The sequence below is a fragment of the Plectropomus leopardus genome, chromosome 9 (assembly GCF_026936395.1).
Source record: "Plectropomus leopardus strain MGB_pleo_1.0 chromosome 9, ASM2693639v1, whole genome shotgun sequence".
NCBI lineage: Eukaryota > Metazoa > Chordata > Actinopteri > Perciformes > Serranidae > Plectropomus > Plectropomus leopardus.
The window spans coordinates 20,535,565-20,558,538 of record NC_142184.1 but is presented as its reverse complement, the minus strand read 5'-3'; the positions used below and the strand labels follow the sequence as shown (position 1 = coordinate 20,558,538).

At 40.3% G+C, this 22,974-nt stretch overlaps 1 protein-coding gene across 9 annotated transcripts in view; it reads left to right on the top strand.

Annotated features, from left to right (window-relative positions):
* wnk3 (WNK lysine deficient protein kinase 3) overlaps positions 1-22,974 on the top strand; it is a 51,113-nt gene that overhangs the window by 8,729 nt on the left and 19,410 nt on the right. For 7 of the 9 annotated variants that reach the window (XR_015777515.1, XM_088082191.1, XM_088082188.1 and 4 more), the window contains exons 2-10: positions 2,365-3,574; positions 16,596-16,768; positions 17,423-17,643; positions 19,240-19,397; positions 19,533-19,621; positions 19,741-19,960; positions 20,223-20,553; positions 20,670-20,785; positions 20,891-21,091. Coding sequence is in view for 8 of the 9 variants with exons in the window: in XM_088082191.1 (XP_087938317.1) it covers positions 2,831-3,574; positions 16,596-16,768; positions 17,423-17,643; positions 19,240-19,397; positions 19,533-19,621; positions 19,741-19,960; positions 20,223-20,553; positions 20,670-20,785; positions 20,891-21,091 (2,253 nt within the window). In the remaining variant the exon portion in view is untranslated. The remainder of the gene's footprint in view (positions 1-2,364; positions 3,575-16,595; positions 16,769-17,422; positions 17,644-19,239; positions 19,398-19,532; positions 19,622-19,740; positions 19,961-20,222; positions 20,554-20,669; positions 20,786-20,890; positions 21,092-22,974) is intronic. The other 2 variants (XM_088082187.1, XM_088082193.1) reach the window with 1 other exon arrangement.

Sequence of the window (22,974 nt, the reverse complement as noted above, 5' to 3'; positions counted from 1 at the left end):
ATAATTGGTTTCTTTTTCTAATTTCCAGACAATGAGGTACATAATTATTCATATGACTTTTCCTAATTCAAAATAACATACAGTATAATGTGATTTTTTTATCAGTTTTATCATATGGGTAAAAAATTTTATAGTTCATTTTGTTGTGGTATTGTATTGGGTGTGTAGTGTGTCTGCGGGAAGCTACTTGCTTAATTACAGTTTGTCTCATAGAGTATGTGTCTACTTCTCAGGAATGCCGCTCAACTGGAATTCTTTTTCAGGAGCCTCTTAGCAGTTGGTCTAATATCAGCCTATTGTGTTTTTAATTTGACTGACAGCTGCTAGCATCGCATGTCAGACTCATTTGCTTTGAGCCTGGAGAGACAACAGGCTTGACATGAGTGGTAATGGCTGCCTTATAAAAGAGATAAAAGCTGCTGTGAGACACTAGACGAGCCCCCAGTGGTCACGGTGGGCTTTACTCATTAAAATTGAAGAGAAAAAGTTTAGGCTTACCGCTGTGACTTTGACTGAGCCTGTCTGGCAGTAGAGACCACATTTCAGGAGCCAAGATAGACTATACATGTGTGGTCCTCGTGGATAGCTTCATACCTAAGAGTGCTGTAACCCAAGCCATGGCAATGGCCCTTTAAAGTCCCATGGGTTCATTTGTAAAGTAATATGTGTTGAGTTGTAAACTAATATGCAAAGTGAGTTAATACCTTGACCCAGACTGCACTTTTTACTTTCCATTTACTGCACCATTACAAGCCGAGGACAGCCACCTTCCTGTGGTACAGCTTTTGTTGTTGGTATGCATTAGCACGCATTCCTCCTTTAAGCACAGCTGATAATCCTAAATGGTGACTTTGGACTTTATTGCTTCCGTAACTGGTAGACCTACCCCGTCTTTTAGGTATTGGCTCCAGAATGACTTTGGCTGCCTGGTGTCTTAATAAAACTGCTCTGATGCAGCCACCAAGAGATCATTGGCTGTCAGAGAGCAGAGGAGATATAATACCTTGGGCCAGATGGAGAGTGATAGAGGAGAAGTGAAGATAAAGATGTCATCGGAGAGATGCCCAGTAGAGTACAAACACACACACACACACACACACACACACAAACCCAAACAGTGAATGAGTTACAGCATAGCAGGGATATTGCCATGTCAGAGGGAACCTGCTGTGTTCAGTTTCACCTTCTGCTGGCAGAGAATAACACTGAGGGCCAACGTAAAACTGTCTATTATCACCCCGCCTGAATGGTTGACTGAGTGTGCACTGAGTAACTTTGTCCGTTGATGCCTGTGCTGATGATAATCACAATCATAGCTGTGTATATTTATGAGCCTTTTGTTGCAGATGTGTGGTAGACACTCCAATACAGTTCGAACTGCGTATGAATTATTCACACTCAACTGGCCCATAGTTCTTCATCCATATTTAATGTTTGGGATCACATACTCCTAACTGCAGCATTCTGTTGACTAATGGAGCCACTGAACACAACTTAAGTTGTAAGACGCTGATAAACGTGCACTTGATGATGGATGAAGCCATGTGTAATTCTTGACCAGTATATTCTTTCAGGATGCATTGGTCTAAGTGACAAATGTTTAGCCCATAACAAAGATGAAGCCCTTTTTTGGCAGATTAAGTGGTTGCCCTCCTATATGGGTTTTGTGAGTTTCCTACCATATACGGGTAGAAACTGCCAGAGTTCACTACTAAGTATGATTTAACATTGCCCAATTAATTACCCAGGTCACTTTGGCAAGCGGCTGTGGAAAAAGACCATTTACAGATATTTGTACTTTCCTCTGTCTCTGATTACTGGAAACTTCTGCACCAATTATGGAGATCTTAAAAATCTTCTCACGTTAGGTTTTCTTTTATGTTTGCAGCATTTCGCTACCTTCTGAGCCTAATTACTTAAAAAATGCATTGCAGAAGTTTTACAGGCAATCAACACTTAGCATTCTCAAGGGGAATACTGTATCTCTCTGTAAGTATTGGCAGTGTTTACAAGAAAGAGCTGTTGAAATAGTCACAATGCTTCATCCTAATGGGACTTTCAGCATTTTCCATCCAATTCTATCTAGTTTACACATAATTTTACACAAAGTTACTGGACTAACCCAACAATCCATTTCCTTACACAGTTGCTATAAGGATTTTCAATGATGTCTTTGATGCTCGTCTCTTTTGTTCCTCTAAAGTAAAAGGTGACTCATGGACTTTCCTATTTAAATGTGTCTCATCAAATTCAAACAGTATTCCACTTGCATTCTTCTTAAGAGAGTTAAATATGGCAACAACATCACAATAATCCTCTCTGACTGGCTGAATATTAATGCAATGTTTTGTTTTTGTCTTGCAGGGTTTACTTGAAGATATTCACACAGCAGTTTGAAAGAAAACGCTGCTGCTTTCCCCAAAAGCTTGAAAAATAACTCCTGGTTTAGTGTGTGTGTTTCTAGGAGCTGCAAGACGTGTGGTTTACTTTGATTAGTACTGCACCTAAATGGATATAAGGAAAATGTAGGACATGATGAGGAGGAAAGTGAGGACAAAATCTATTCTCCCACAGCTGTGGTCTTACCCTTCTGTACTTGTTTAAAGCATCTAACAAGAGGAAACGGGGAGGCAGAGAGCGGAGGAAAAGTGCAAGAGGGTCACTAGTTTGGCCAAAGACGGCCTTTAGTCACCTGCAGCGCTGGAAGAAAAGCCTGACAGACTAGAAGGGTGAGTGGGTGACCACAGAAAGAGAGAGAGACGGGGACTGACGGAGGAGCAAAGGTTTGGAGGAGGAGGAGGTCGAGGAGGAGTGGGAAAGGCCATTCCCCATGGCTACTGACCCGGGAGAGCCCACAGGCACCGAGGATTCCTCGGAGAAACCTGATGGACAGAGGGAGGAGGACACGGAGCGGGAGGGCAGGGTCGACCCACAGGGGGAGCGGACACACAGCACCCCCCCAGACTCCCTCTCCTCCCAGACTCAGGAGAGGAAAGCAACAGGGGGAGAGAATGGAGGAATCAGGGGAGGAGGGGGAGGAGGAGGAGGAGGAGGAGGAGGGGAAGCCAGCCAGGAGGGTGAGGAGAAACCAGACAGACCGATTTCATTCTCCACACCCTCCTTACCAGTTGACACTGGCCAGAAACGACTGAGGAGGGAGAAGCGTTTCTTCAGGAAGAGTGTGGAGATTTGTGAGGAGGACGATGAGGTGGAGGTGTCCCCAGAGGCGCCCCACAGTGCCCCTCACCTGGAGCTGCGCTCCTCAGACACAGTTTTCACCAGCAGTGCCCAGCAGCAAGGGGCTGCTTCATCCTGTGCTGCTATGGGTCATGACCCATCCTTCCCCATCTCCAGCCAGGAGCCAGGCAAGGATGCATCTTCCTCTGCAACTGCCCAGAGGGGGAAGGAGAGGGACCGTGAGCAGGAGGAGGAGGCCGAGATGAAGGCTGTGGCAACCTCCCCTGGAGGCAGGTTCCTCAAGTTTGACATTGAATTGGGCAGAGGAGCCTTTAAGACTGTGTATAAAGGCCTGGACACAGAGACATGGGTGGAGGTGGCTTGGTGTGAACTTCAGGTAAGATCAATTGTTCTTTTTTCTTTTTACACCACGATGCCAAATATTCAAAATGTATCACTTCAAATTATGCATTAGCAGGCAAAATTTGCCTTCAGATAAAAATAAAATATTTAATGCACATAAAAAATCCAGAATGTGAACACAACCCTGAGAGGTATACGTTATATCCACAAATTATATTTCCAATCAGTCTGCTCTAGAGAGCTCTAAGTTCAATGTTGCTCTTTTGATGGGAATTGTGTTAGATGTGTCCCAGGAGGTCTTCCTCCTGAAATTTTTAAATCTCAGCACGTTGTCTGATTGCTATTCATACTGCACGACTGCAGTTCAGTGGAGACTGGGGTGAAAAGGAGGAGCATTGCTTGTAGTTAAGTGACAGCACACAGTGAAAGTGGAGACCTTGCCTTTTCTGGGACTGTTATGAATAATAGAATTATGGGCTGTCTGCTTGCATTGATAGGGTATCCTATGAGAAGCAGCATTTTCTGCATTAGTGTGAATGATATTAATTCAGTTATGACACTTAAGGGAAATATTGATTTTAGGGATTGCATTAATGTGTTTTAAATGTAGTGGGACTCCTAACAGCTCTTGAAAGAAAAAAAAAACATGTGCACTCTGCGTTGTTACTTACTGGAAATTGCTTTTTGAAAAAGCCAAATTTTCCCAAATTTTCCCAATTTCCCAGCCTTATCACAAGGTTTAAAATGAGACATTAATGTTTATATTGTAAAGTGCGCAGTCAAAGCAATGCTGCTAATTAGGCTACTTTTACATGCCAGGGTATAGCTGAGGCTGGAGTGCATGTCACAGCTCAGGCTTGGCTTTTCTATTGTGTAATGTAATGACGTCTGAAATGGAAATAGTCAGCTCTGTATGGGATGCATTTTGTGACCACAGAGCATATAGGAACACTGTAGCAAATGTACAGCAAATATTACTCTAAGAAACTCTTTGTCCTGCACTAAGATTGCAGTGGGAAGAAAATAATGACCATTGTAAATGTCTAGTACCAGAGCACTTTCAAAGTCTTGACATACTGCATCCATCCATTGTTAGATGAGTGAATTCAACATGTGGTGGGAGACAGACTTGTGGAGGAGAGAAGAAATGCATTTCTCTGACTCTTGGCCCCACAATAGAGAGCAGTGTTATGGTAAGCCATCAGATTTGACTGCTGGCTTTGTGTGAGAATAGTCAGTCATGTGTTTGGTTTGGAGCTAATTCCAAAACAAGAGCCTTGACTAATCCTTGAGATCAAGCTCCTTCTACTCAATGTGTCCTTTTTTTCCAGAGATCTGCTTAGCTTGCAAAGGTAGCCTGTTTCTGCTTCAATGATGATTTTATCATTAAAGGGGAAGGTTCACCCTGAAATCAAAAATACATATGTTTCCTCTTACCTGTAGTGCTGTTTATCAATCAGTGTAGATTGTTCTAGATTGGTGTGAGTTGTCAATTGTTTTAGATATTGGCCATAGAGAAGTCTGCCTCCTCTTGAATATAATGGAACATGGCACTCGGCTTGTGGTGCTCAAAGTAGAAAAACAGCTATGTCTCTTTTCAGAAATCGTGACCCAGTTTCCAAGATAATCCACAGACCTTGTTGTGAGCAGGAACATTTTTTTTTTCTTTCTACTGGACTACACCCAGCAACTGTATCACCTGCAGAAGGAAGCGTGCATCTACTGCTAGCTCATCTAGCACTAGGAGCTAGCTAATGTTACAGCTCAGCTGAGGAAGACGCCATTATTGTTTACATCTGTGGTGTCATGAGCACAATCTTCTTATCCATGAGTAGATGCATGCCTTCTCTTGAGTGCAGAAATACGGTTGGCTGGTATCACCCGTTCCTACATGAAACTGCTCACAACAAGGTCTGTGTATGTTATCTTGAGTCACCGGTCCTGAAAAGAGACATTGCTGGTGAGCTTTTCAAAAAATATTTTGTTGCGCTTTGAGCACCACAAGGCGAGTGTAATCTACATTCATTATATTAGAGAGAACGCAGACATTCTCTACTGCTGGTATCTTCGACACTCAGCAGTTCACACCAAAACAATCTAAACTGATACAGGTTAGAGGAAAATATGTTTTTTAATATTGGGGTGAATTGTCCCTTTAGTATATTTTGCCATAAGACAAACATTGTGTCATGACACCAGTGAATACGCCACATACTGTATTTTGCCTGGGCGTAGGAGTGTGAGCAAATCTGATCTGATAAAGCATTTTTTGAAAATGAAAAGACAGTAGGCTTAAGCTGATTTACGCTCACATATTGAATCTGCAATATCCAATTTTGTCCCCACAGCACTGTGTCAAAGTAAATTTTGATGCAGAATTAAATCGTTTTACTGGGTATTTATTTATGAATCATTAGGACATTAATTTAGTCATCAGTCATGAATTGCTGAGACAATTAAATACACTGCACATTTTACTGATTAGCATTTATTGTATACACAGATAGGAAGACAGCCTCTTAGTGAAAACAGACTGTGATTTTGACACTCAAAGCAACACCAAGGACAATAAGGCAGAGTGTGAGAAAGAAAAGAGAGACACAGGAGGTGATGGTGAGCAAGAGAGAAAAGACAGAGGGGGAGATGACGAGCCAAGCAGAGGATTACCATGGCATCCCTGCCAGAGAGCAGTTGTGTAGCTAACACTAAGTAACCACATGCTCACACACAAACACATGTACACACACAGAGACGGGACACAGAGGCCTGGTCACACGCCTATAGATTGATCCAGTGCCACATTCAGAGCAACATTCTAGTCGCTCAGGTCACGTGATCTGTCCTATTTACCCTACCTTACCAAAGCTTGTACACAGTTTCAGGGCAAAGTGGCATTAGAGTGAACAGTTGTGATCAGAATAGCAATGATTTCATATGATCGGCTTGCTTTGTTAATAATGATAGACTTTAAATAGGAATAAGGCACAGGCATTAATTTTTCCTGTTGGTGTTAGATGCAAAGATGAGCAATCTTTAATGACAAAGTATGAATGTCAACAGTATAACATTTTAAATGTCAATAAACAACAGTATTATTTTCCATATTTATATCTGACTTTGTTCGTTATCGTTTGGTTTAAAGCCTTCAAGTTGCCTTAGTCCTTCACACTTTAATTTTGAAATTCATACAGTCAATTCCAATTAAAAGCACTCGCCCTACTAATTAAGTTGCATGCACTAAAGTAGGGATGTACTGAATGTCTTTTTCTTTTACATTTAGAAGCTTTTGTTGAGGTTTTCCAGTAAAGGTTTAAATATTTGTAGTCGTATTTTATTACGTCATGACCCTAAAAAGAAGAGAATAAAGTGATTTATCGAATTAAAGAAGTCTTTTTTTAATTAAATTGACTTTCTTTAATGAATAAATGCAATTTATGGTGCTGTGAGATTGCTGCAAGACTGCTCTGTTAGTGCCTCCCTTTGAGAGCAAACAGATTTTTGACCACTATGAAAATGTTTTTGAAAGGCTTGAAGCCAACAAATGTGATTTGTAGCAGACTACTTTGTTAGATTAAAAAAATGCTTTGAATTTTGGAAATTAGTACATCTGTCTTATCTTTTGGATTCTACAAAACTCACTAGTTATTGGAAATGTTTCCATCACACAAGCTAGAAACAACCCAACAACTTTGAAACAATCCTACAGCCACCACTGGAATCCATTCTACAAGTAATGTAGTAATAATAATAATAATAAGAATATCACAGTAGCCTAGTATTTATCTGTAATTGTGTAAAACACCAGGTTTAAATAGAAGGAGTATACATGTGCAAAAGAATTTTTAAAAAGCTGCTCAGCTCAGGATATAATATTTAGAAATCCAGTCTTGTCAGTTTTATGAATAAAGCTTTAAAGCTGCAAATTATTGGGTACAACTCTACACTGACGTATATCATAATGCATAAACACTTCTTTAATTTTCAATGCTTCCAATTTGAAACTCTGGATGGGACTTGACTTGAAATGACTAGCCAATGCACTATTTAATGCTGTCTCCACTGTCCTGTGAGACTGCAGCCTGGGAGCACCTAGCTCCTCTTCTCCTGTGTCCACAAAGAGAGGGAAGCCGGGGGATTATCTGTCCAAATGCAGCTTGAAAGAGTGTGTAATTAAAGTTCACAGTGCGGACACCATCGCTCTTCTTTCCTCTCCCTTTCCCAGGGAATTCCTCGCCTGAAAGGGCAGAGCTATACATCTCCCTTGCTATGGCTTAGTCGTATATTTTACCGTCCATCACCCTGAGTGGATGTGTTTGTATGTCTTTTACATGTATTACATTTCTGTGGCTCTCTTTCCGTCTGTGTCAACATATGCCAATGTATGTGTCTGCCTGTCACCCTCTCTCTCTTTCTCTCTCACCCTCCATCCCTCCATCTCTCCCTCCATCACTTTTTGTCTGTGTGAGTGAGCATGCAGAGTGATCCAGGGAGTTAATTACAGTGGGTGCCTGTAAGGCTGGAACAAAAACCCTGCACAGACAGCATAACTCGGGCGGCAGAAACCAGACTGGTTCAACCCAGTCATCCCAGACTGGTCCAGCTCAGCTCAGCTCAGCTCAGCTCAGCCTCACTGACAGGACTACAAACACTAAAGCAGCATTCATGTCTGCAGCACTGAAGGTTGCCATGATGACAATTACCACCTTAAATATTTGATTTAGCATGTATTATCATAGAGCCTTTTGGATTTATGTCTGTGGATGAATGCCAGCTTAGGTGGTTGTCTGCTCTAGTCACGGTGCAGTGTTTCTTAGTAAAAAGGCTCATCCTTGTTAAGGCCATTAGAACACTTTGACAAAGTAAAGTGTTATATAAACATTAGAATTCAGTATGCAGCCCTTGTGAAACACATTCTAGACCCCTTGTTCACCTATATACAGCTGAGACCCCCAGGTCGGCAGTTGACATCATGATAATTGAGTTGTTTACTCGATTGAGAGATCAGCTCCTGTCGCTCCCAGCTGTCCGCCTCATGTTGGAAAAAATAGCTGAATCCTTTGATAAGAACAATCAATGCAGTCTCTTGTGACAGTATTCTAGACAACAATATTGTGCAGAAAGACTTTGCAATATCTACAGAAGGTGTTTGTGGTCACAATTTTTTGGCTCAGTGTAACGAATTGCTGCAGCAAAAGGGAGCAGATGGAGATCATCTTGTCTCTGATTATAGACCATTTGGGTGCAGCCAGGTGATGCATAGACAGACTATTGATGGGTGACTAAAATTAGGAGAGGCGTGATCAAATGGACTACATCTGAACTGACTAGACTCGGATGGAATTGATCCAACCAAACTGACCAGACACACCGCTCAACTAGGCCACCGACAGTTGGCAAGTGTCCCTCAGGCTGTATCCACATTACCTAACTGACAATGGAGAATCAATTACTATTGAATGCTTGAGATATTACCACATAACACAAACATTAACTATATAGCATAATCAGAATATCAATTAATCAAAGCATGTTTGGTCAAATTATTATGGCATGTCATTATTATCTAAGGTATATGACAAAAAAACTGAAGAGCTCAAAGTCAGATTTTAAGAGGAATTTATAAGGTAGCCTAGATGTTCTTTAGTACAACTTCTGATATGTTGAGCACAGTTGAGTACATGGAGATATGTTCAATAATGACTTCTCGAGGACGATACATAGTGCCGCAAGAATTTTAAAAAAGAAAAGAAAAGAATACAGACACCTGAACATGAGTTAGCATTTAAGAACTCCCGGTCCCCTTGCCTTGAAGTAACTGTTTGTTTGCTTTTGGTTGGATGACTGAAATAAGGCCTTTACACTCGACTTTTACCTTCTTTTTTTGTTACGACATAAAATACATCAGTAAATAGAGCATCCTAGGGATCATGTCTTTCTGTGGGCCAGTGTGGAAGTAAGCATCGCCCTGGTTCCCTCATCTAAAAACCTATGGGATTTTTCCATTGGATTTTGGATTATTGAAGAAAATAAGCTCTGTGGCAAACAAACATTTATGTTACTTACACATTTTTGTACTGTGAGATAATCTTCACAGTTGACCACTTTTAGGATTTTTGAAGCTTAAATGCAATCATCTGAAATAAAATGCTAACTTGAGGTTATAAACGAACTACACCACGAACGCACGACTTAATATCCCTGCCAGCACAAGGCTGTAAAGCCATATTCGCCGCTGCTCTGCATGAAAATGTTCTGTAGTCTCCTCTAGCCACTTTTTTAGCAACTACCTTTGTTTTAAGCCCCTAAAAGTTTCAAAGTCAAGTCAGGTTTTCACTGACGTATTTTATGTTAGAACAAAATATTAAAGTCTCCTTAACGTAAATTTGTTTTTGATAACTTCAACCCTAGAGCTCTCTATTGTCTCCAAAATAATTTCTACAAACTATATTTTTATTCCACTGATATAATGACAATATTATAGCATAAAAATGCAAGTACATCCCTCCCAAGAGCTATGAACTTATATTTTTTAAGAATACTCAGATATTACAATTGGAGGTAAAAATAAATAAATAAATAAAACGTAATATCCTAAATAAATGAAATAAAACCACTCAACCAAAACAATAAAGAATATGGACTCCCAGGCCCTGTTAACAAAAATGGCCCTTAAATAAATATTAAACATGTAGTACAGGGGTATAGAGAGTCATTCCTTAACAGGCAATTTACTACCAAACCCGGCTGTTGATTCTTATGTTAACAAACACGCACGTATACACAAGGACAGTATGATGTATGGACATGACCTTAATCAATTTTGCTGGCCTCGATAAGTCAATAACATAGATATCGTGACAGGACTAGAATTAGAGACCTCCTGCTTACAATTGATCACCTGGCATAGGCTAAAGGCATCTATGAAGGTTAGTGAACTTGGCCCACTGGCCTCGGGTTCTAATCCGGCGTGTGGGCCAGCCCTTTTCCAGCAATTTATCTTGTTAGTCTGAGCTGTTGTAGCTTACACTAATCTAATCCTAGCCACCCGCCACCTCGGATTTTCAAACACTGTCATGCTTATTCCCACACTGCAGGGCCATACACACTACATACACCATCATAAATGTGCAAATACCCACCTACAGAAGAGCAAATGCACCTCTGTGGGTTTATTGTGCCGTATAAGAGCCCCTGTTTATACCTCTGTAGCTGTAGCACACTCCTCCTACAGACAAGAATGTAACCAGGGAAGCCAGTTCATCTTTAGTCTGTACGATATCTGATACTTGTGCAGTGTTTGCCAAAATAGATGTTTTAGGGCTCACGTGCTTTTGCATACATGACCCTAGTCTCTAACTAGACACCAAATGTGCCTTGTAAGCCATTTGCTGTCCACCTTCTTCCTGTGTTTTATGGGACTACTTTACCTGCAGCTTGACCTTCTGCTCTAACAGATGTCTGATCCAAAAAAATCTCATGGTGCACACAACCAGGTCTTACTCTGTTTACCAGGTTCTAATACTTAGGCCTCTGCGGCAGAGGTGCCATGTGACAACAATGTTGACCAAACTGGCTATGAAGGTATGGACAAATTAACAGAAACACCCCAAAATACCATTGAATTCATTACATTTACTCTCCAGTAAATACTACCCTGCAGTAAATACTGCTTTGGTGTGTGAGCCTGGTATATTGGTGAAGATTCTCAGTCATCCAGGTCATGGTAATATTGTTAGCAACTGGACTTGCTTGAGTTTCTTGAAGACATTTTACCTCTCATTCGAGAGGCTTCTTGAATTCCCAGCTGAAGAGGTGAAATGTCTTCAAGAAACTCAAGAAAGTCCAGCTGCTTACTATATCCAATCCAATCCAATCCAAATGTATTTATAGAGCACATTTAAAAAAAAAACAGAGTTGACCAAAGTGCTCTAAAACAATAAATAAATTAAAAAATATTGATTCAAAATAATAAATATAAAATAGCACAAATTACATAAAATAGGACAAAAACAAGAAAACCCAAGCTATTTAAAAAGGCAATAAAATCACAAGGTGAAAAACTGCTGCTACTACTACAACTACTACTACTCCAGTCCACTAACTGTAGCCAAAATAAGAGCAAGAAAACAACAGCAATACCCCAAACTGCAGCCAAAAAAAATTTGCCAAAGAGCTGAATCAACATATCTATCTAGGACTCAGGAGGCAGAGTCCACCAATCAGAAGATCAGAGGTTCGATTCCCAGCTCCTCCAGTCTGCATGTTGAAGTATTCTTGGCAAGACACTTAACCCAAAATTGTGAGCCCTTGTGAAGGTTTTACTGAGAAGCAGGTGGCACTTTGAGTGGTGGCCTGGGCCACAGGTGTATGAATGTGTGTGCGGATGGGTTGATGTGACAAGTAGTGTTAACGTGCTTTGAGTGGTCAGAAGATTAGAAAAGTGTTATACAAGTGCGTAAGTCTGTTTATCATGCCTCTGACACATCTCCACAAAACATAAATGTCAGAATCTTCTTGGATTGCCTCATATTTTTCACATTAGTTTAAAACAGTGTGGCAGAACAAGAAGTACAAGTATGTGGAAGGGTCCCTCACTGTTAATGTATGATTTTAATGGCAGTTGATCGCCTGCTAACGACAAAGTGCATAGCTACTTTGTTTACAGTCTAAAGTATTCATTAGGAAAACGGCCCTGCTGAAGTCTGTGATACAGACAGTTAGATATGTATCAAGTTGTATTAAGGATTGCTGTACTTAAAGATCTAGTTGAATTACAGACTTTTGTTAGTCATGTTCAGGGCAAAAAGCAGAGTATTACCAGAAAGTATTTTTTCAGGATGTTTGTTTTTGTTTAAGAGGATGAGGATCATTTTAGGAAGCATCACTATGCACAAACTATTTAAAAGCAAATGTGTATTTCAGTATGTGGTGTCAAACTGTAGAATTCTTTAGAGAACGATGAAAATATCAATATCAATACTGTTCAGTTCAAATATATGTATAAGAAAATAATGTAATAATATAAAGTTGACAGGTAATGTTTTCTTTTCAGTTAATGGTGAGTTGTGTATGGCTTTTGATTCTTTTTTTTTTTTCTCTTTCATTTTTCTGTAAGTATTGACTGCTAAGTAACTGATGGACTGACCATCTATTTCTATTTATTTTATTGATTTTTGAGAAAGGGCAGGTCGATCATATGTGAAAATGACCACCAAGACACATTGTTAAGGTGGTCTGGTGTGCATATTTTGTAGTGTAAACGCTAAAGCGTCTTGATGTGTCCCCAACAAGGACTACGCCATCAGTACAGGACGTGATGCTTGTTTCGGTGAAAGTAGGCAAATGCTCCATAACTTACCCATTTTATGTCGAGCGGGAGAAAGTTTTGCATGACCATCCATTGTTTCGCCTGGTGGAAGAAGACATGTTGGATTCTGCTGACAGTGATATCTCTAGCTGTACCAACACAACCACTATGGTGACTAGTGGGCATGCTACAGGGCAGGTAGCAGAGGTGTGGATGTAATAATTGTGCGGGGGGAAGTAACGAAATCTGAACAGAAGTGGTCAGCGGGAGATGCATGAAAACCATGAGTGTGAACAGCAATTTTGGCTGTCCACTTGTGTTCTGATCACTGAACCGCATGTTAAAACCAGGTGTAAACAGGCTTCAGGAGACATAGTGCCAAAAAAACCATTGCAAATATAAGGAAGCAAAAATCCAAATGAGAGTTAATCTGCTTTTGCTTGCAAGCGTGTTTATAGAAGATAATCAACAATCCCTCACAGCATACCTTTAAAAGTACCAGAGTTTAGTTCATGACGTTGCAGAAATGCAGAACAATCAGACTGATTTAGAGGAAGACAGAAGCTGTTCATGGGCTTCTGAGCTGCTCTTTCCCTCCCTTACTCTCTGCCCATTCGTCTCTCTGTTGCTTCCCCATTTTTCATTTATCTGCTGGTTAAAAGACAGTTCTATCTACTTTTATGCTACGATGGCCACGTGCCATTTTGTTTGTCAGATCTGTTATTGTGAGTTGCTGTTTGTATCAAAGTTGGACTCAATTTACTGTAGAATGCAATTCCAGGTTACTGATTATTATCCTTTGGATGGATGGATGGATGGATGGATGGATGGATGGATGGATAGATAGATAGATAGATAGATAGATAGATAGATAGATAGATAGACATTTTGAAGAGTTTGTTGAGTAGTATACCCATACTTTTATCACACAGGTCAGTGTGGGTGAGGCCTTTCAAGAGCACTAACTGTATTTGGGTGTGTTTAGTATTGTCTTTTATCTAGAAATGTTTTTGTTGTTGTCGTTCCTCTGTTGGAACAAATATGGGTGTGTATGTGCCTGTGTGTGGGCGTGTGGGTGGTTATGCAGCTGAGTAGCATGTTGGTGTGAGTCTGTCTAGACAAAATCTCACCAACTGAACTCTTTGTGACCCTTGCTGACCCTAAGGCTGTCTGATGCGACACTCAGTGGGAGACAAAAAAGATGCTGAAGAGGCAGCAGACAGGGACACACAGGCAAGCACTCTGTCTCTCAGACAGTGAGGCCGAGTGATGCTCTGTCTGAGGAGTGAGACAGAGGACAGAAGCACCCAAACACAGACAGCACTCTCTGATAAAATGAGACGCAGGAGACAACATGTCACATGTAGGGCCTTTCTAAAACCAGACTCTACCCACTCCCGCTGCTTCTCAGAGTGTCACTCCATCCGTAGTCACCTTCACAGCTGAATGAAGCACCCTCCATCAGGGTGTAGGAGACAATCTTCCCTCTGTGCGGTGGAAAAAGGAGTAACCACACAGAAAAATAAAATTTCCTCCTTCCTCCTTTGATATTCTTCATATGCATTTGTATCACCTTTATTTGATCTGTGCTGCAGTTTACTGGAGTTTTGATATCCTGTATTATCATTTTCTATTAAAAAAGGAATCTATAATTAAATAAGTAAATAATATATAAAAGGGATTAAACTTATTCCTGACATACATTTTTCTTTTGTAAACATCTTGTTTTTTAAAGATGTGTTTAAGTTGCTTGTTTTTTGCAGCAGTTCCTATAAATGTACAATAATTTGCAATAGACCTAAAATATACAAGACTACAGTCTTATAGAGACTAGGGGAGGTGTATTTGATCCTAAGGGTAGTCGCACAGAATTTTATACAAAGCATCTTCATGATGAACATAATACGACATTGCATGTGGTCAATAAGTCAGCATTGGTGCAGGCTTGCTGTTTTAGGGTTTTATAAGTCACTTCCACTTCCCATTTGTTTGTTTGGGACGACTTTTAATGAGGCAGACATTCCACGTGAATGCAAAAATGGAGTGAAAGTGGGTACAGAGAGGGTGTCAGGGGTGGTTTGAGAGAGCCCCGTAGATATGGGTAGAGGTGCTTTAGAGATGGGCTGCATTGAGACCTGGTTAGACACACCTGCACACAGTCAGGTACACACATACAATTACATAAGTATGCATGCACATAGTAACATGAGGGAGTTGGCGTTAAAGGAATGAGAGCATGAGGATCGACTTAAGTCGGGTAACTTATCCTTAGCCATAATAGTGCAACAAGGAGCAGCCTTTTTGTTGATGCTACTTCTCTGTTGAGAGGGGAGGGGTGGAGAGATTTCCTCCACCAGTACTTCCAGAAAAGGACACTGAACAAGTATAGACACAGGGAGGAACAGTTATCTGAAAAAGATGAAACACAGACACACCAGAGAGAGAAGCAGAGACACAAAATCAGTGCATGCTGGAAAATAAAACCTAGAATAAGTATAGATAGATGTAGGTATGGAGAAACTGCATAACATGAAAATCTTTTTATTTGCATCCAAATATCTGCAGTAGACTGCTTCCCTTTGGGGTTGGTTGTGTAAAGCAAAAAGCTCAACATCAATGGAATCGATCAGTGGAAAGCCAGTGTTATTATGACTTCTATTTATAGTTAGGTCTGTCTGTGACACGACTCCCTCGCAGATATTGAGTCAGACAGACTGTTTTTCTTCCTGTCTTTTTTTATATTTTGTTTTTACATAAATTGTTAAAGGTGGCCTGTTGTCAAATGCAAACATACTGCAGTAAGCTCTTTAAGTGTGTTTTCACATCAAACTTTTCAGTACCATAGAAAAAAAACCCTCACACAGCTCTCACAGCAGGTCACAAAGTCAACAAAGGTCAAAAGACCAAAGACCTGAAATGCTTTGTTATTTGTACATATGGGAATAGCAACAACAACAACCGTTGCTTGTAACAAGTCTAAAAATACACACTGACCTAGCAGGGCCAGTCAGGATTTCCTCCATTGTGAAATGCTTTGAATGTGAGAATTGTGTTTGTTTCTTCAGTACTGTATCACCATCACTTCACTTGCATATTCATAAATGCATTTTTTTGTCAACTAGATATTATAATTTGAATTGAAAGATATGTGTATTTTTTGTCTGAATACAGCAAATGTTGTTTATGATAGCAGCTAGGGATTAACAAAACAGAAGAAGAGATTAAAATGCACAAGTAATACAAAGCATCATATAAAAAATGCATTCTTTCTTATACTGCAGAAGAGAACACCTTCACTGTTTAGCATGCATGAATCCTAGATCTTATAAATAACCTATGCACCAGGGTTTAATGGCTGTGTCTGTTCCTGTGGGATGCTGCCCGTGCCTGTGAATTGGATTTCTGGCCGCCATACTGGGGATGTGTGGCAGATGCAGTAGAAATGTGTTTTATAAAGGCAAGGCTTGGGTGTTGTCTCAGCACCGGTGCAATGCTGTACTGCTAGCACCATCTAGTGGCAGCGGGTGTTAGTGCACAGCCATGGGTTTAAAATGTGTGGTAGCCTTATGATATTTTGGGGATCTGGACAGAATTACGTGGCTGCGTTCTTGTACGGCTTTTGGAAATTAATGGAGCGGTATTTGTAGTTATTGAACAGCCAGTGTATATGGAACCTTCTCTGTAAAGCTCTGGGGAAGCAAATGTTCACATCCATGCCTTATAACTTAGTGTGTACCTCTCAATTCAGGATCGCAAGCTGACCAAGGCGGAGCAGCAACGCTTCAAGGAGGAGGCAGAGATGCTGAAAGGGCTCCAACATCCCAACATCGTCCGCTTCTACGATTCCTGGGAGTCCGCGCTCCGCGGCAAGAAGTGCATTGTTCTGGTCACTGAACTCATGACTTCAGGAACACTCAAAACGTTAGCAAAACCTCCTTACATCTATTATTCCTTATTCAATGACAGTTCATTACTACTGTGTCAATTAGTTTTGTTGTTTATCTGATCTTTTAGCTATAGTCTCAGATTGACATAAAATCCTTAATTCCACTGTAGCCTTTCTAAACTTTCGTGTCTTGTCACGGCACCTGTCAATGTAAATGTCACCGACAAGCAGCTCCAAACTGCAAATAGTTACACTGTACATAGCTGTAAGCATGCCTTTTAGTTAGCAAATACATACACATTGCTAAATAGTTAAGTAAATATTTAGCAGTGTTGCTTAACCTTCTTCCAGAAAATTACAAAACACAATAAAGCTCAAAGCTTTTGCAAGTTACGTTGTACATAATACAAAGAACCAGCCTTGAAAAAAAAAGAGATTATGATAACAGCAAAAGACAGATTCACTTTATGGGGAAGAAAATTAATCTAATCAATCCTAATAAATTATGCATAATATAACATTCACAACGATTTAGGTGTAGTTGCATGTCCCATTGTCATGATGCATTAAATTTCAAGGGTATTTACAATATTGTTTTGTCGCTCATGATCATGTAGCTGTCTAACAATGGCTCATCGCAGTATTTTTGCATCTAACTACTAAATCTTACTTGGTTTATTTCTGCACAGTTACCTGAAGCGCTTTAAGGTGATGAAACCCAAGGTCCTGAGGAGCTGGTGTCGGCAGATCCTGAAGGGTCTTCACTTCCTTCACACCAGGACTCCTCCAATAGTCCACCGTGACCTCAAGTGTGACAACATCTTCATAACAGGTCCCACTGGCTCGGTCAAGATAGGTGACCTTGGACTGGCGACTCTAATGCGAACCTCCTTCGCCAAGAGTGTCATAGGTAGGTTACATAATTAGACCAATCACTTCCGAGAACAGTGCCCGGCATATAGATGCTACATCAGCAAACTGAGTCAGGGCCTTTAAATATACCTTCCTCTGCATTCAGCACTGTTCAGTTTTTTTACAGAGGGCATCAGCTGCTCATAGGTATAGATCAGTATTGACAGATTCACTTTAAAATTTATGTGGGCCGCACTTAATGTAAACATAGACCACTGATGAGAAGTTGGCTCTGTGAGCCAGTTTGAGCAATGCACTGTGAGTACCATTTAGTTCAATAAAGTTAAACTCAGGAAGAAAGAGCAATGCCAGGAAGATTGTTATCAGAAACGCCTTTTATGCAACCTGCACTAAACATTAGATGTTGGCAACATGGAGGAAGTGAATCTGGTCAGCCAGCTAAAGGGAAAAAGCATCAAGACGACCAAAAGGCCGCTCAACAGAGCACCAGCGTTAGCACATATTTCCCGCCTGTCATAGCCAGATCTGATAATGATTTCTCTTTGTGGCTTCTGTATTTGTGGACACTTCATGCCATATTCCATGCTACATTTTTGTTACAATTCCTATCTTTGGGCATAGCACATTGGAGTAAGAGACTCTTCATTGTGCTTGTTGGTTGCTATATAGGCCCACCTATTAAACTACTAAAATAAAGTCAAGGCCCTTTGCTGCATGTCATCTCCTCTCTTGCCCCTTTTCACACTCTATCTGTCCTTTTAATAAAGGCTCAAAAAGCCCATGAAAATAATCTTAAAAATAAATAAATAAAGTCATGGAAATGGGATACATATTTTCAAAAATTCAGGGAAAGTTTAAAAAATTAATTGGTGAAAATGTGTGGGAACCCTGTATAGCAACAGAGCAGTGTTGCGTGTAATGTCGTGCCTCTTTGATATCTAAAGTCACACGCCGGGGCAACATTTTGCCCGTGTTATTTGTTTCAGTGTAAAAAAGCAAAGCCAGCATAATGGTGAATCTTCTTCATGGCAATATAGCAGGATCTCTGTTTAACCCCTTGAAACCTCGGCAAATTGGCTTAATATTTTTGAAAACATGGGAAGAAGGCATTGAGCAATGCAAAAATAAGCAAGAAATTAGTAAAAAGTACAAGACAATCACCTGTAAATTCTAATAAATAAATACACAGATAAATAAATGAAGACATAAATAAATACAAAAACAAAATAATTTTAAATTCACAATTATGATAAATAGAAATATAGAATTACATTTTTTCCCTTAGCTTTTGAAAATAATTTTGTAAATCTATTAATTTCTTGCAATTTAAGGAACATTGCTTACTAAATTGCTCATTGCCTTTTTCCCCCCTGTTAGGCTTTAAAGGCTTTTTATGGCTGTTCAAATACTTGTGAAAGGCATCTGAATGCAGCACAAGAAAAGGGATCTTGATCCAGGTTTCAAGTGTTAAAAAGGGGCTAAAGTTTCCAATCTTCTGTTGACATCTGGGCATTAGTGCTCTGTGGACATTGTTAAGTTACAGTAAATATGGATTGTGAACTGTGATAGCAGGGAAATCATTTGTAGCCATTCTGCTTGTAATTGACTGTGAACCACCATTTGGTCTGAACAGGAACTCCGGAGTTCATGGCTCCAGAGATGTATGAGGAGCACTATGATGAGTCTGTGGATGTCTATGCCTTTGGGATGTGCATGCTGGAGATGGCCACTTCGGAATACCCCTACTCTGAGTGCCAAAATGCTGCTCAGATTTATCGCAAAGTCACAAGTGTGAGTCTCTTTGACGGCATTACTCTCAAACAAACTCAGCACATTTGTGGTGATGATGTGCAAACCTAATGCCTTTAGCAGTTTGTATAATCGTGTCAGTTCCTATTAATGAATTTCCCATTTCCACTTTTGCAGGGTATAAAGCCAGCAAGCTTTGATAAAGTAAATGACCCAGAAATCAAAGAGATCATTGAAGGCTGCATTCGCCAGAACAAGAGCCAGAGGTACGTTTCATAAGATGACACACTGCACTGTCTCCAGCAGAATTCCTGATCAGGATCATAAAACATGCTGGTACCTGTTTCACCTTCCATTTTTCTTTTTGCTGCCTCTCCATTGACAGACTCTCCATCCGAGACCTCCTGAACCACGCATTCTTTGGGGAGGACACAGGGGTCCGCGTGGAGCTGGCAGAGGAGGACACAGGCACCCAGGACTGTCTGGCTCTTCGGATTTGGGTTGAAGAGCCCAAGAAGCTAAAGGGGAAGCACAAAGACAATGAGGCCATCGAGTTCAGCTATGACCTGGAGAATGATAGTGCTGAGGAAGTGGCTCTAGAGATGGTGAGACACAGGAACAATTCATGACAGAATAGTAGAAATAGAGTTCACGCAGAGGTCTAAGTGTGGGACAGGGTGAACTGGAAAAAAGGCTTTGATGCTTCAAAGTTTGAAGAGGGGAATCCATCAGCTTTTATCAGCTATTCCAAGGTACCTCCTTCTGACCTAGATTCCCTCAGTTTACCTCCAGTCATTAATCTCTCTCTCTCTCTCTCCCTCTCTCCCTCTCTCTCTCTCTCTCTCTCTCTCTCTCTCTCTCTCTCAGGTGAAATCAGGATTCTTCCATGAGAGTGATGCCAAGGTGGTAGGGAAATCCATCCGGGACAGAGTAAATCTTATCAAAAAGTCACGGGAGCGGCGACAGCAGCAGCTCCTCCAGCAGCAGCAGGGCTTCGAAGAAAGAAGAGACTCCACTCTCACCTCCTATACTTTTTCTCATCCGTCCTGCACATCCTCACTGGGACCAGGGGCAGCTGGACAGACTGGAGGAGGAGCAGGTGGAGCAGGAGGAGTGCAGGAGTCTGAGGAGCTGCCTGAAGTGGACCAGCATGTCAGGCAGCAACATATTTTCAGTGGGACAACCCTTAGTCTGCCAGGTAGTGTATGCACTTTGATGATATACATGTTTAACTGTAGTTTATTATAAGAGGTTCGCTATGAGTTAATTTCTTTTCCATTCTTTGTTCTTCTTTTAAATCTGTCTTTTGCTCAGGAGAGAGCATTGGGTCTGCCAGCTGTGAATCTTATGCAAGTGGACAGAGCCAGGTGTACTCTCAGCCAGGGGAATCATACTCTCACTCGCAGACTGCTCTTCCCCCTATAGCATCTGTACGTCTTTATGCAGTTTTCCTCACCGACCTGATTATTTAATCATCGTTTGGATTCACTATGTTGATACTGACATTGTTCATTAACTATTTTCTTGCACTACAGAGCACTGTGGCATTGGCTCATCATCAAATGCTCCCCATTGGTGAGAGTGGAAGTGTTCCAAATGTGCCTATCGGTCAGAGTGTCAGTATGTCCAGCATGTCCGTGGGCCAAAGTGGAGGCGGACCTGTTGGTCAGACATTTCTCCAGCCCAGTACCATGGTTCCACAGGTATCACCAAGTGTCCCTCAACAATACTTTCAGGTGAAAATGGTGACAATACTAATTAGTATTTAAATGAAACCCATATATACACCGCGGCAACAAAGCTATGGTTCCACTACTCTATCATATTTTGGGTTCTTTTCCCTCAAATAACTATTTACCCAACTTCAAATCATCCTCATAATCATTTGAGATTGACTATCTGATTTAGGCTTGGGCGGTATCAAGGTAATATGGTAGTATCCAGAAGGTATGATTTTCAATACCATCAAAAATACAGATGCTCCTTTTTCTCTTAAACTGATTCTGAGATGCTATATCGTGCCACCAGAGGTCAGTCTCTGCTGGTGGAACAGGCAGCTGAGCTGAGAAAGATGGTAACTTGGGGTGGGGATAATGTTACAGGAGAAGTGAAAAAAGCAAAATGCCTCTGCCCCATGTTTGCAAGTATAGCCACATACAACTTTATCTTGAGATGACTTATTCTTACTACAACAGCAGCCTAATAGTTGCATGATGTTATTTAACACATCATCCGTATTCATCTTACTGATGTGTTTGTATGCGGTGCAGCAACAGGTGTCATCCAGTCTTCTAGCAAGAAAGGTGCTTGTTTCGTGTCTGTTTATTATTCTGTGGGCCATAATTTATATTGAACAAAAAAGTAACACCTGCACACTAACTTCTTCAGCCCTTTGAAACCTGGGCAAAATGGCTTGATTTCTTTAAAAAACATGAGAAGAAGCCAATGACCAACTTAAGAAGACATTAAATTAGCAAGATATTAGTAAAAAGTACCAAAAAGAATTACTTGAAAATTAGTAATCAAACAAACAAACCTGAAAAAAACGGAAATTAAAATAAAATAAAAAAGTACCCGGAAAACAACCGGACAAGGGTGCCTAGCAATTACAAGAATGGTGTAAAATAATTTTAAGCATTTAATAATGTTAATTAAATCTAATCTAGTTATCTAGTACAAATATATATATGTAATTTTTTTAATTACCCATTTCTTAAACTTTGTGGAATGTTTCTTACCAAGTTGCTCATTGCCTTTCCCCCATGTTTTTTTTCTTCAATGTATGCTGGTTTTTGATAGCCTTACACCTATGTGATTTGTGTTTAATTACTGTCTCTCTCAAACTGTAACTATTTATACTCAGCGAGTCCAAGTAGGCGAATTGCATATTAGAAACACAGAATTTTATGCTAGACAATTACATACATACTACTATGACTTCAAAATCTCAGCTTTTACATTTTTTTTGTTTGATTGTTTGTTTTTACACAAGTACTGTCAAATAATGTGCACCGCAGTAAAATGTCAGGCAGGAAGCATAAAATACTGTAGATACCCCCAAGCCTAATCTGACTGTATACTGTTCGGTTTCCCCCAGGAGATCAGTTAGCAGAGGTGGTAAAATATTACAGTCTAATAGCCTCTTTCATTAAGTTTACTATGTAATGTAGAATCTCAGCTCTTTTTACCTGAGGGTTAATGTTTTCTTAGAGTTAATTAAAGTGCAAGAATTAATTTACAAAAACAGATAAAAGTCATTCCTAAATGAATAGACCATTACCAATTTGGTTTATATTCCCTCGCACAATGAAAAAAAAAACGAAATGAAAAAAATTATGAAACTAAAAAAAGAAAATGAGATCTCTACTCAAAAATATCCAACCACCAATTTGATTGATAGGTTGGACCAAAAAACTTTATTTAGTAAAACAAATAAAATAGAGATATCTGTTTTTGCAAATGAACCCTCTCAGGTGAAGCAACTCACCTCTGCTATAAAACACTTTGGGAAACCTGCTGTGAAAACTTAATTGTGTTGATAACTGATGCTCCTTGCCAAAGCTTATTCTTACCTATTTTTTCTGCCACTTTCTTTTCCCTCCTCTTTCAACACCAATCA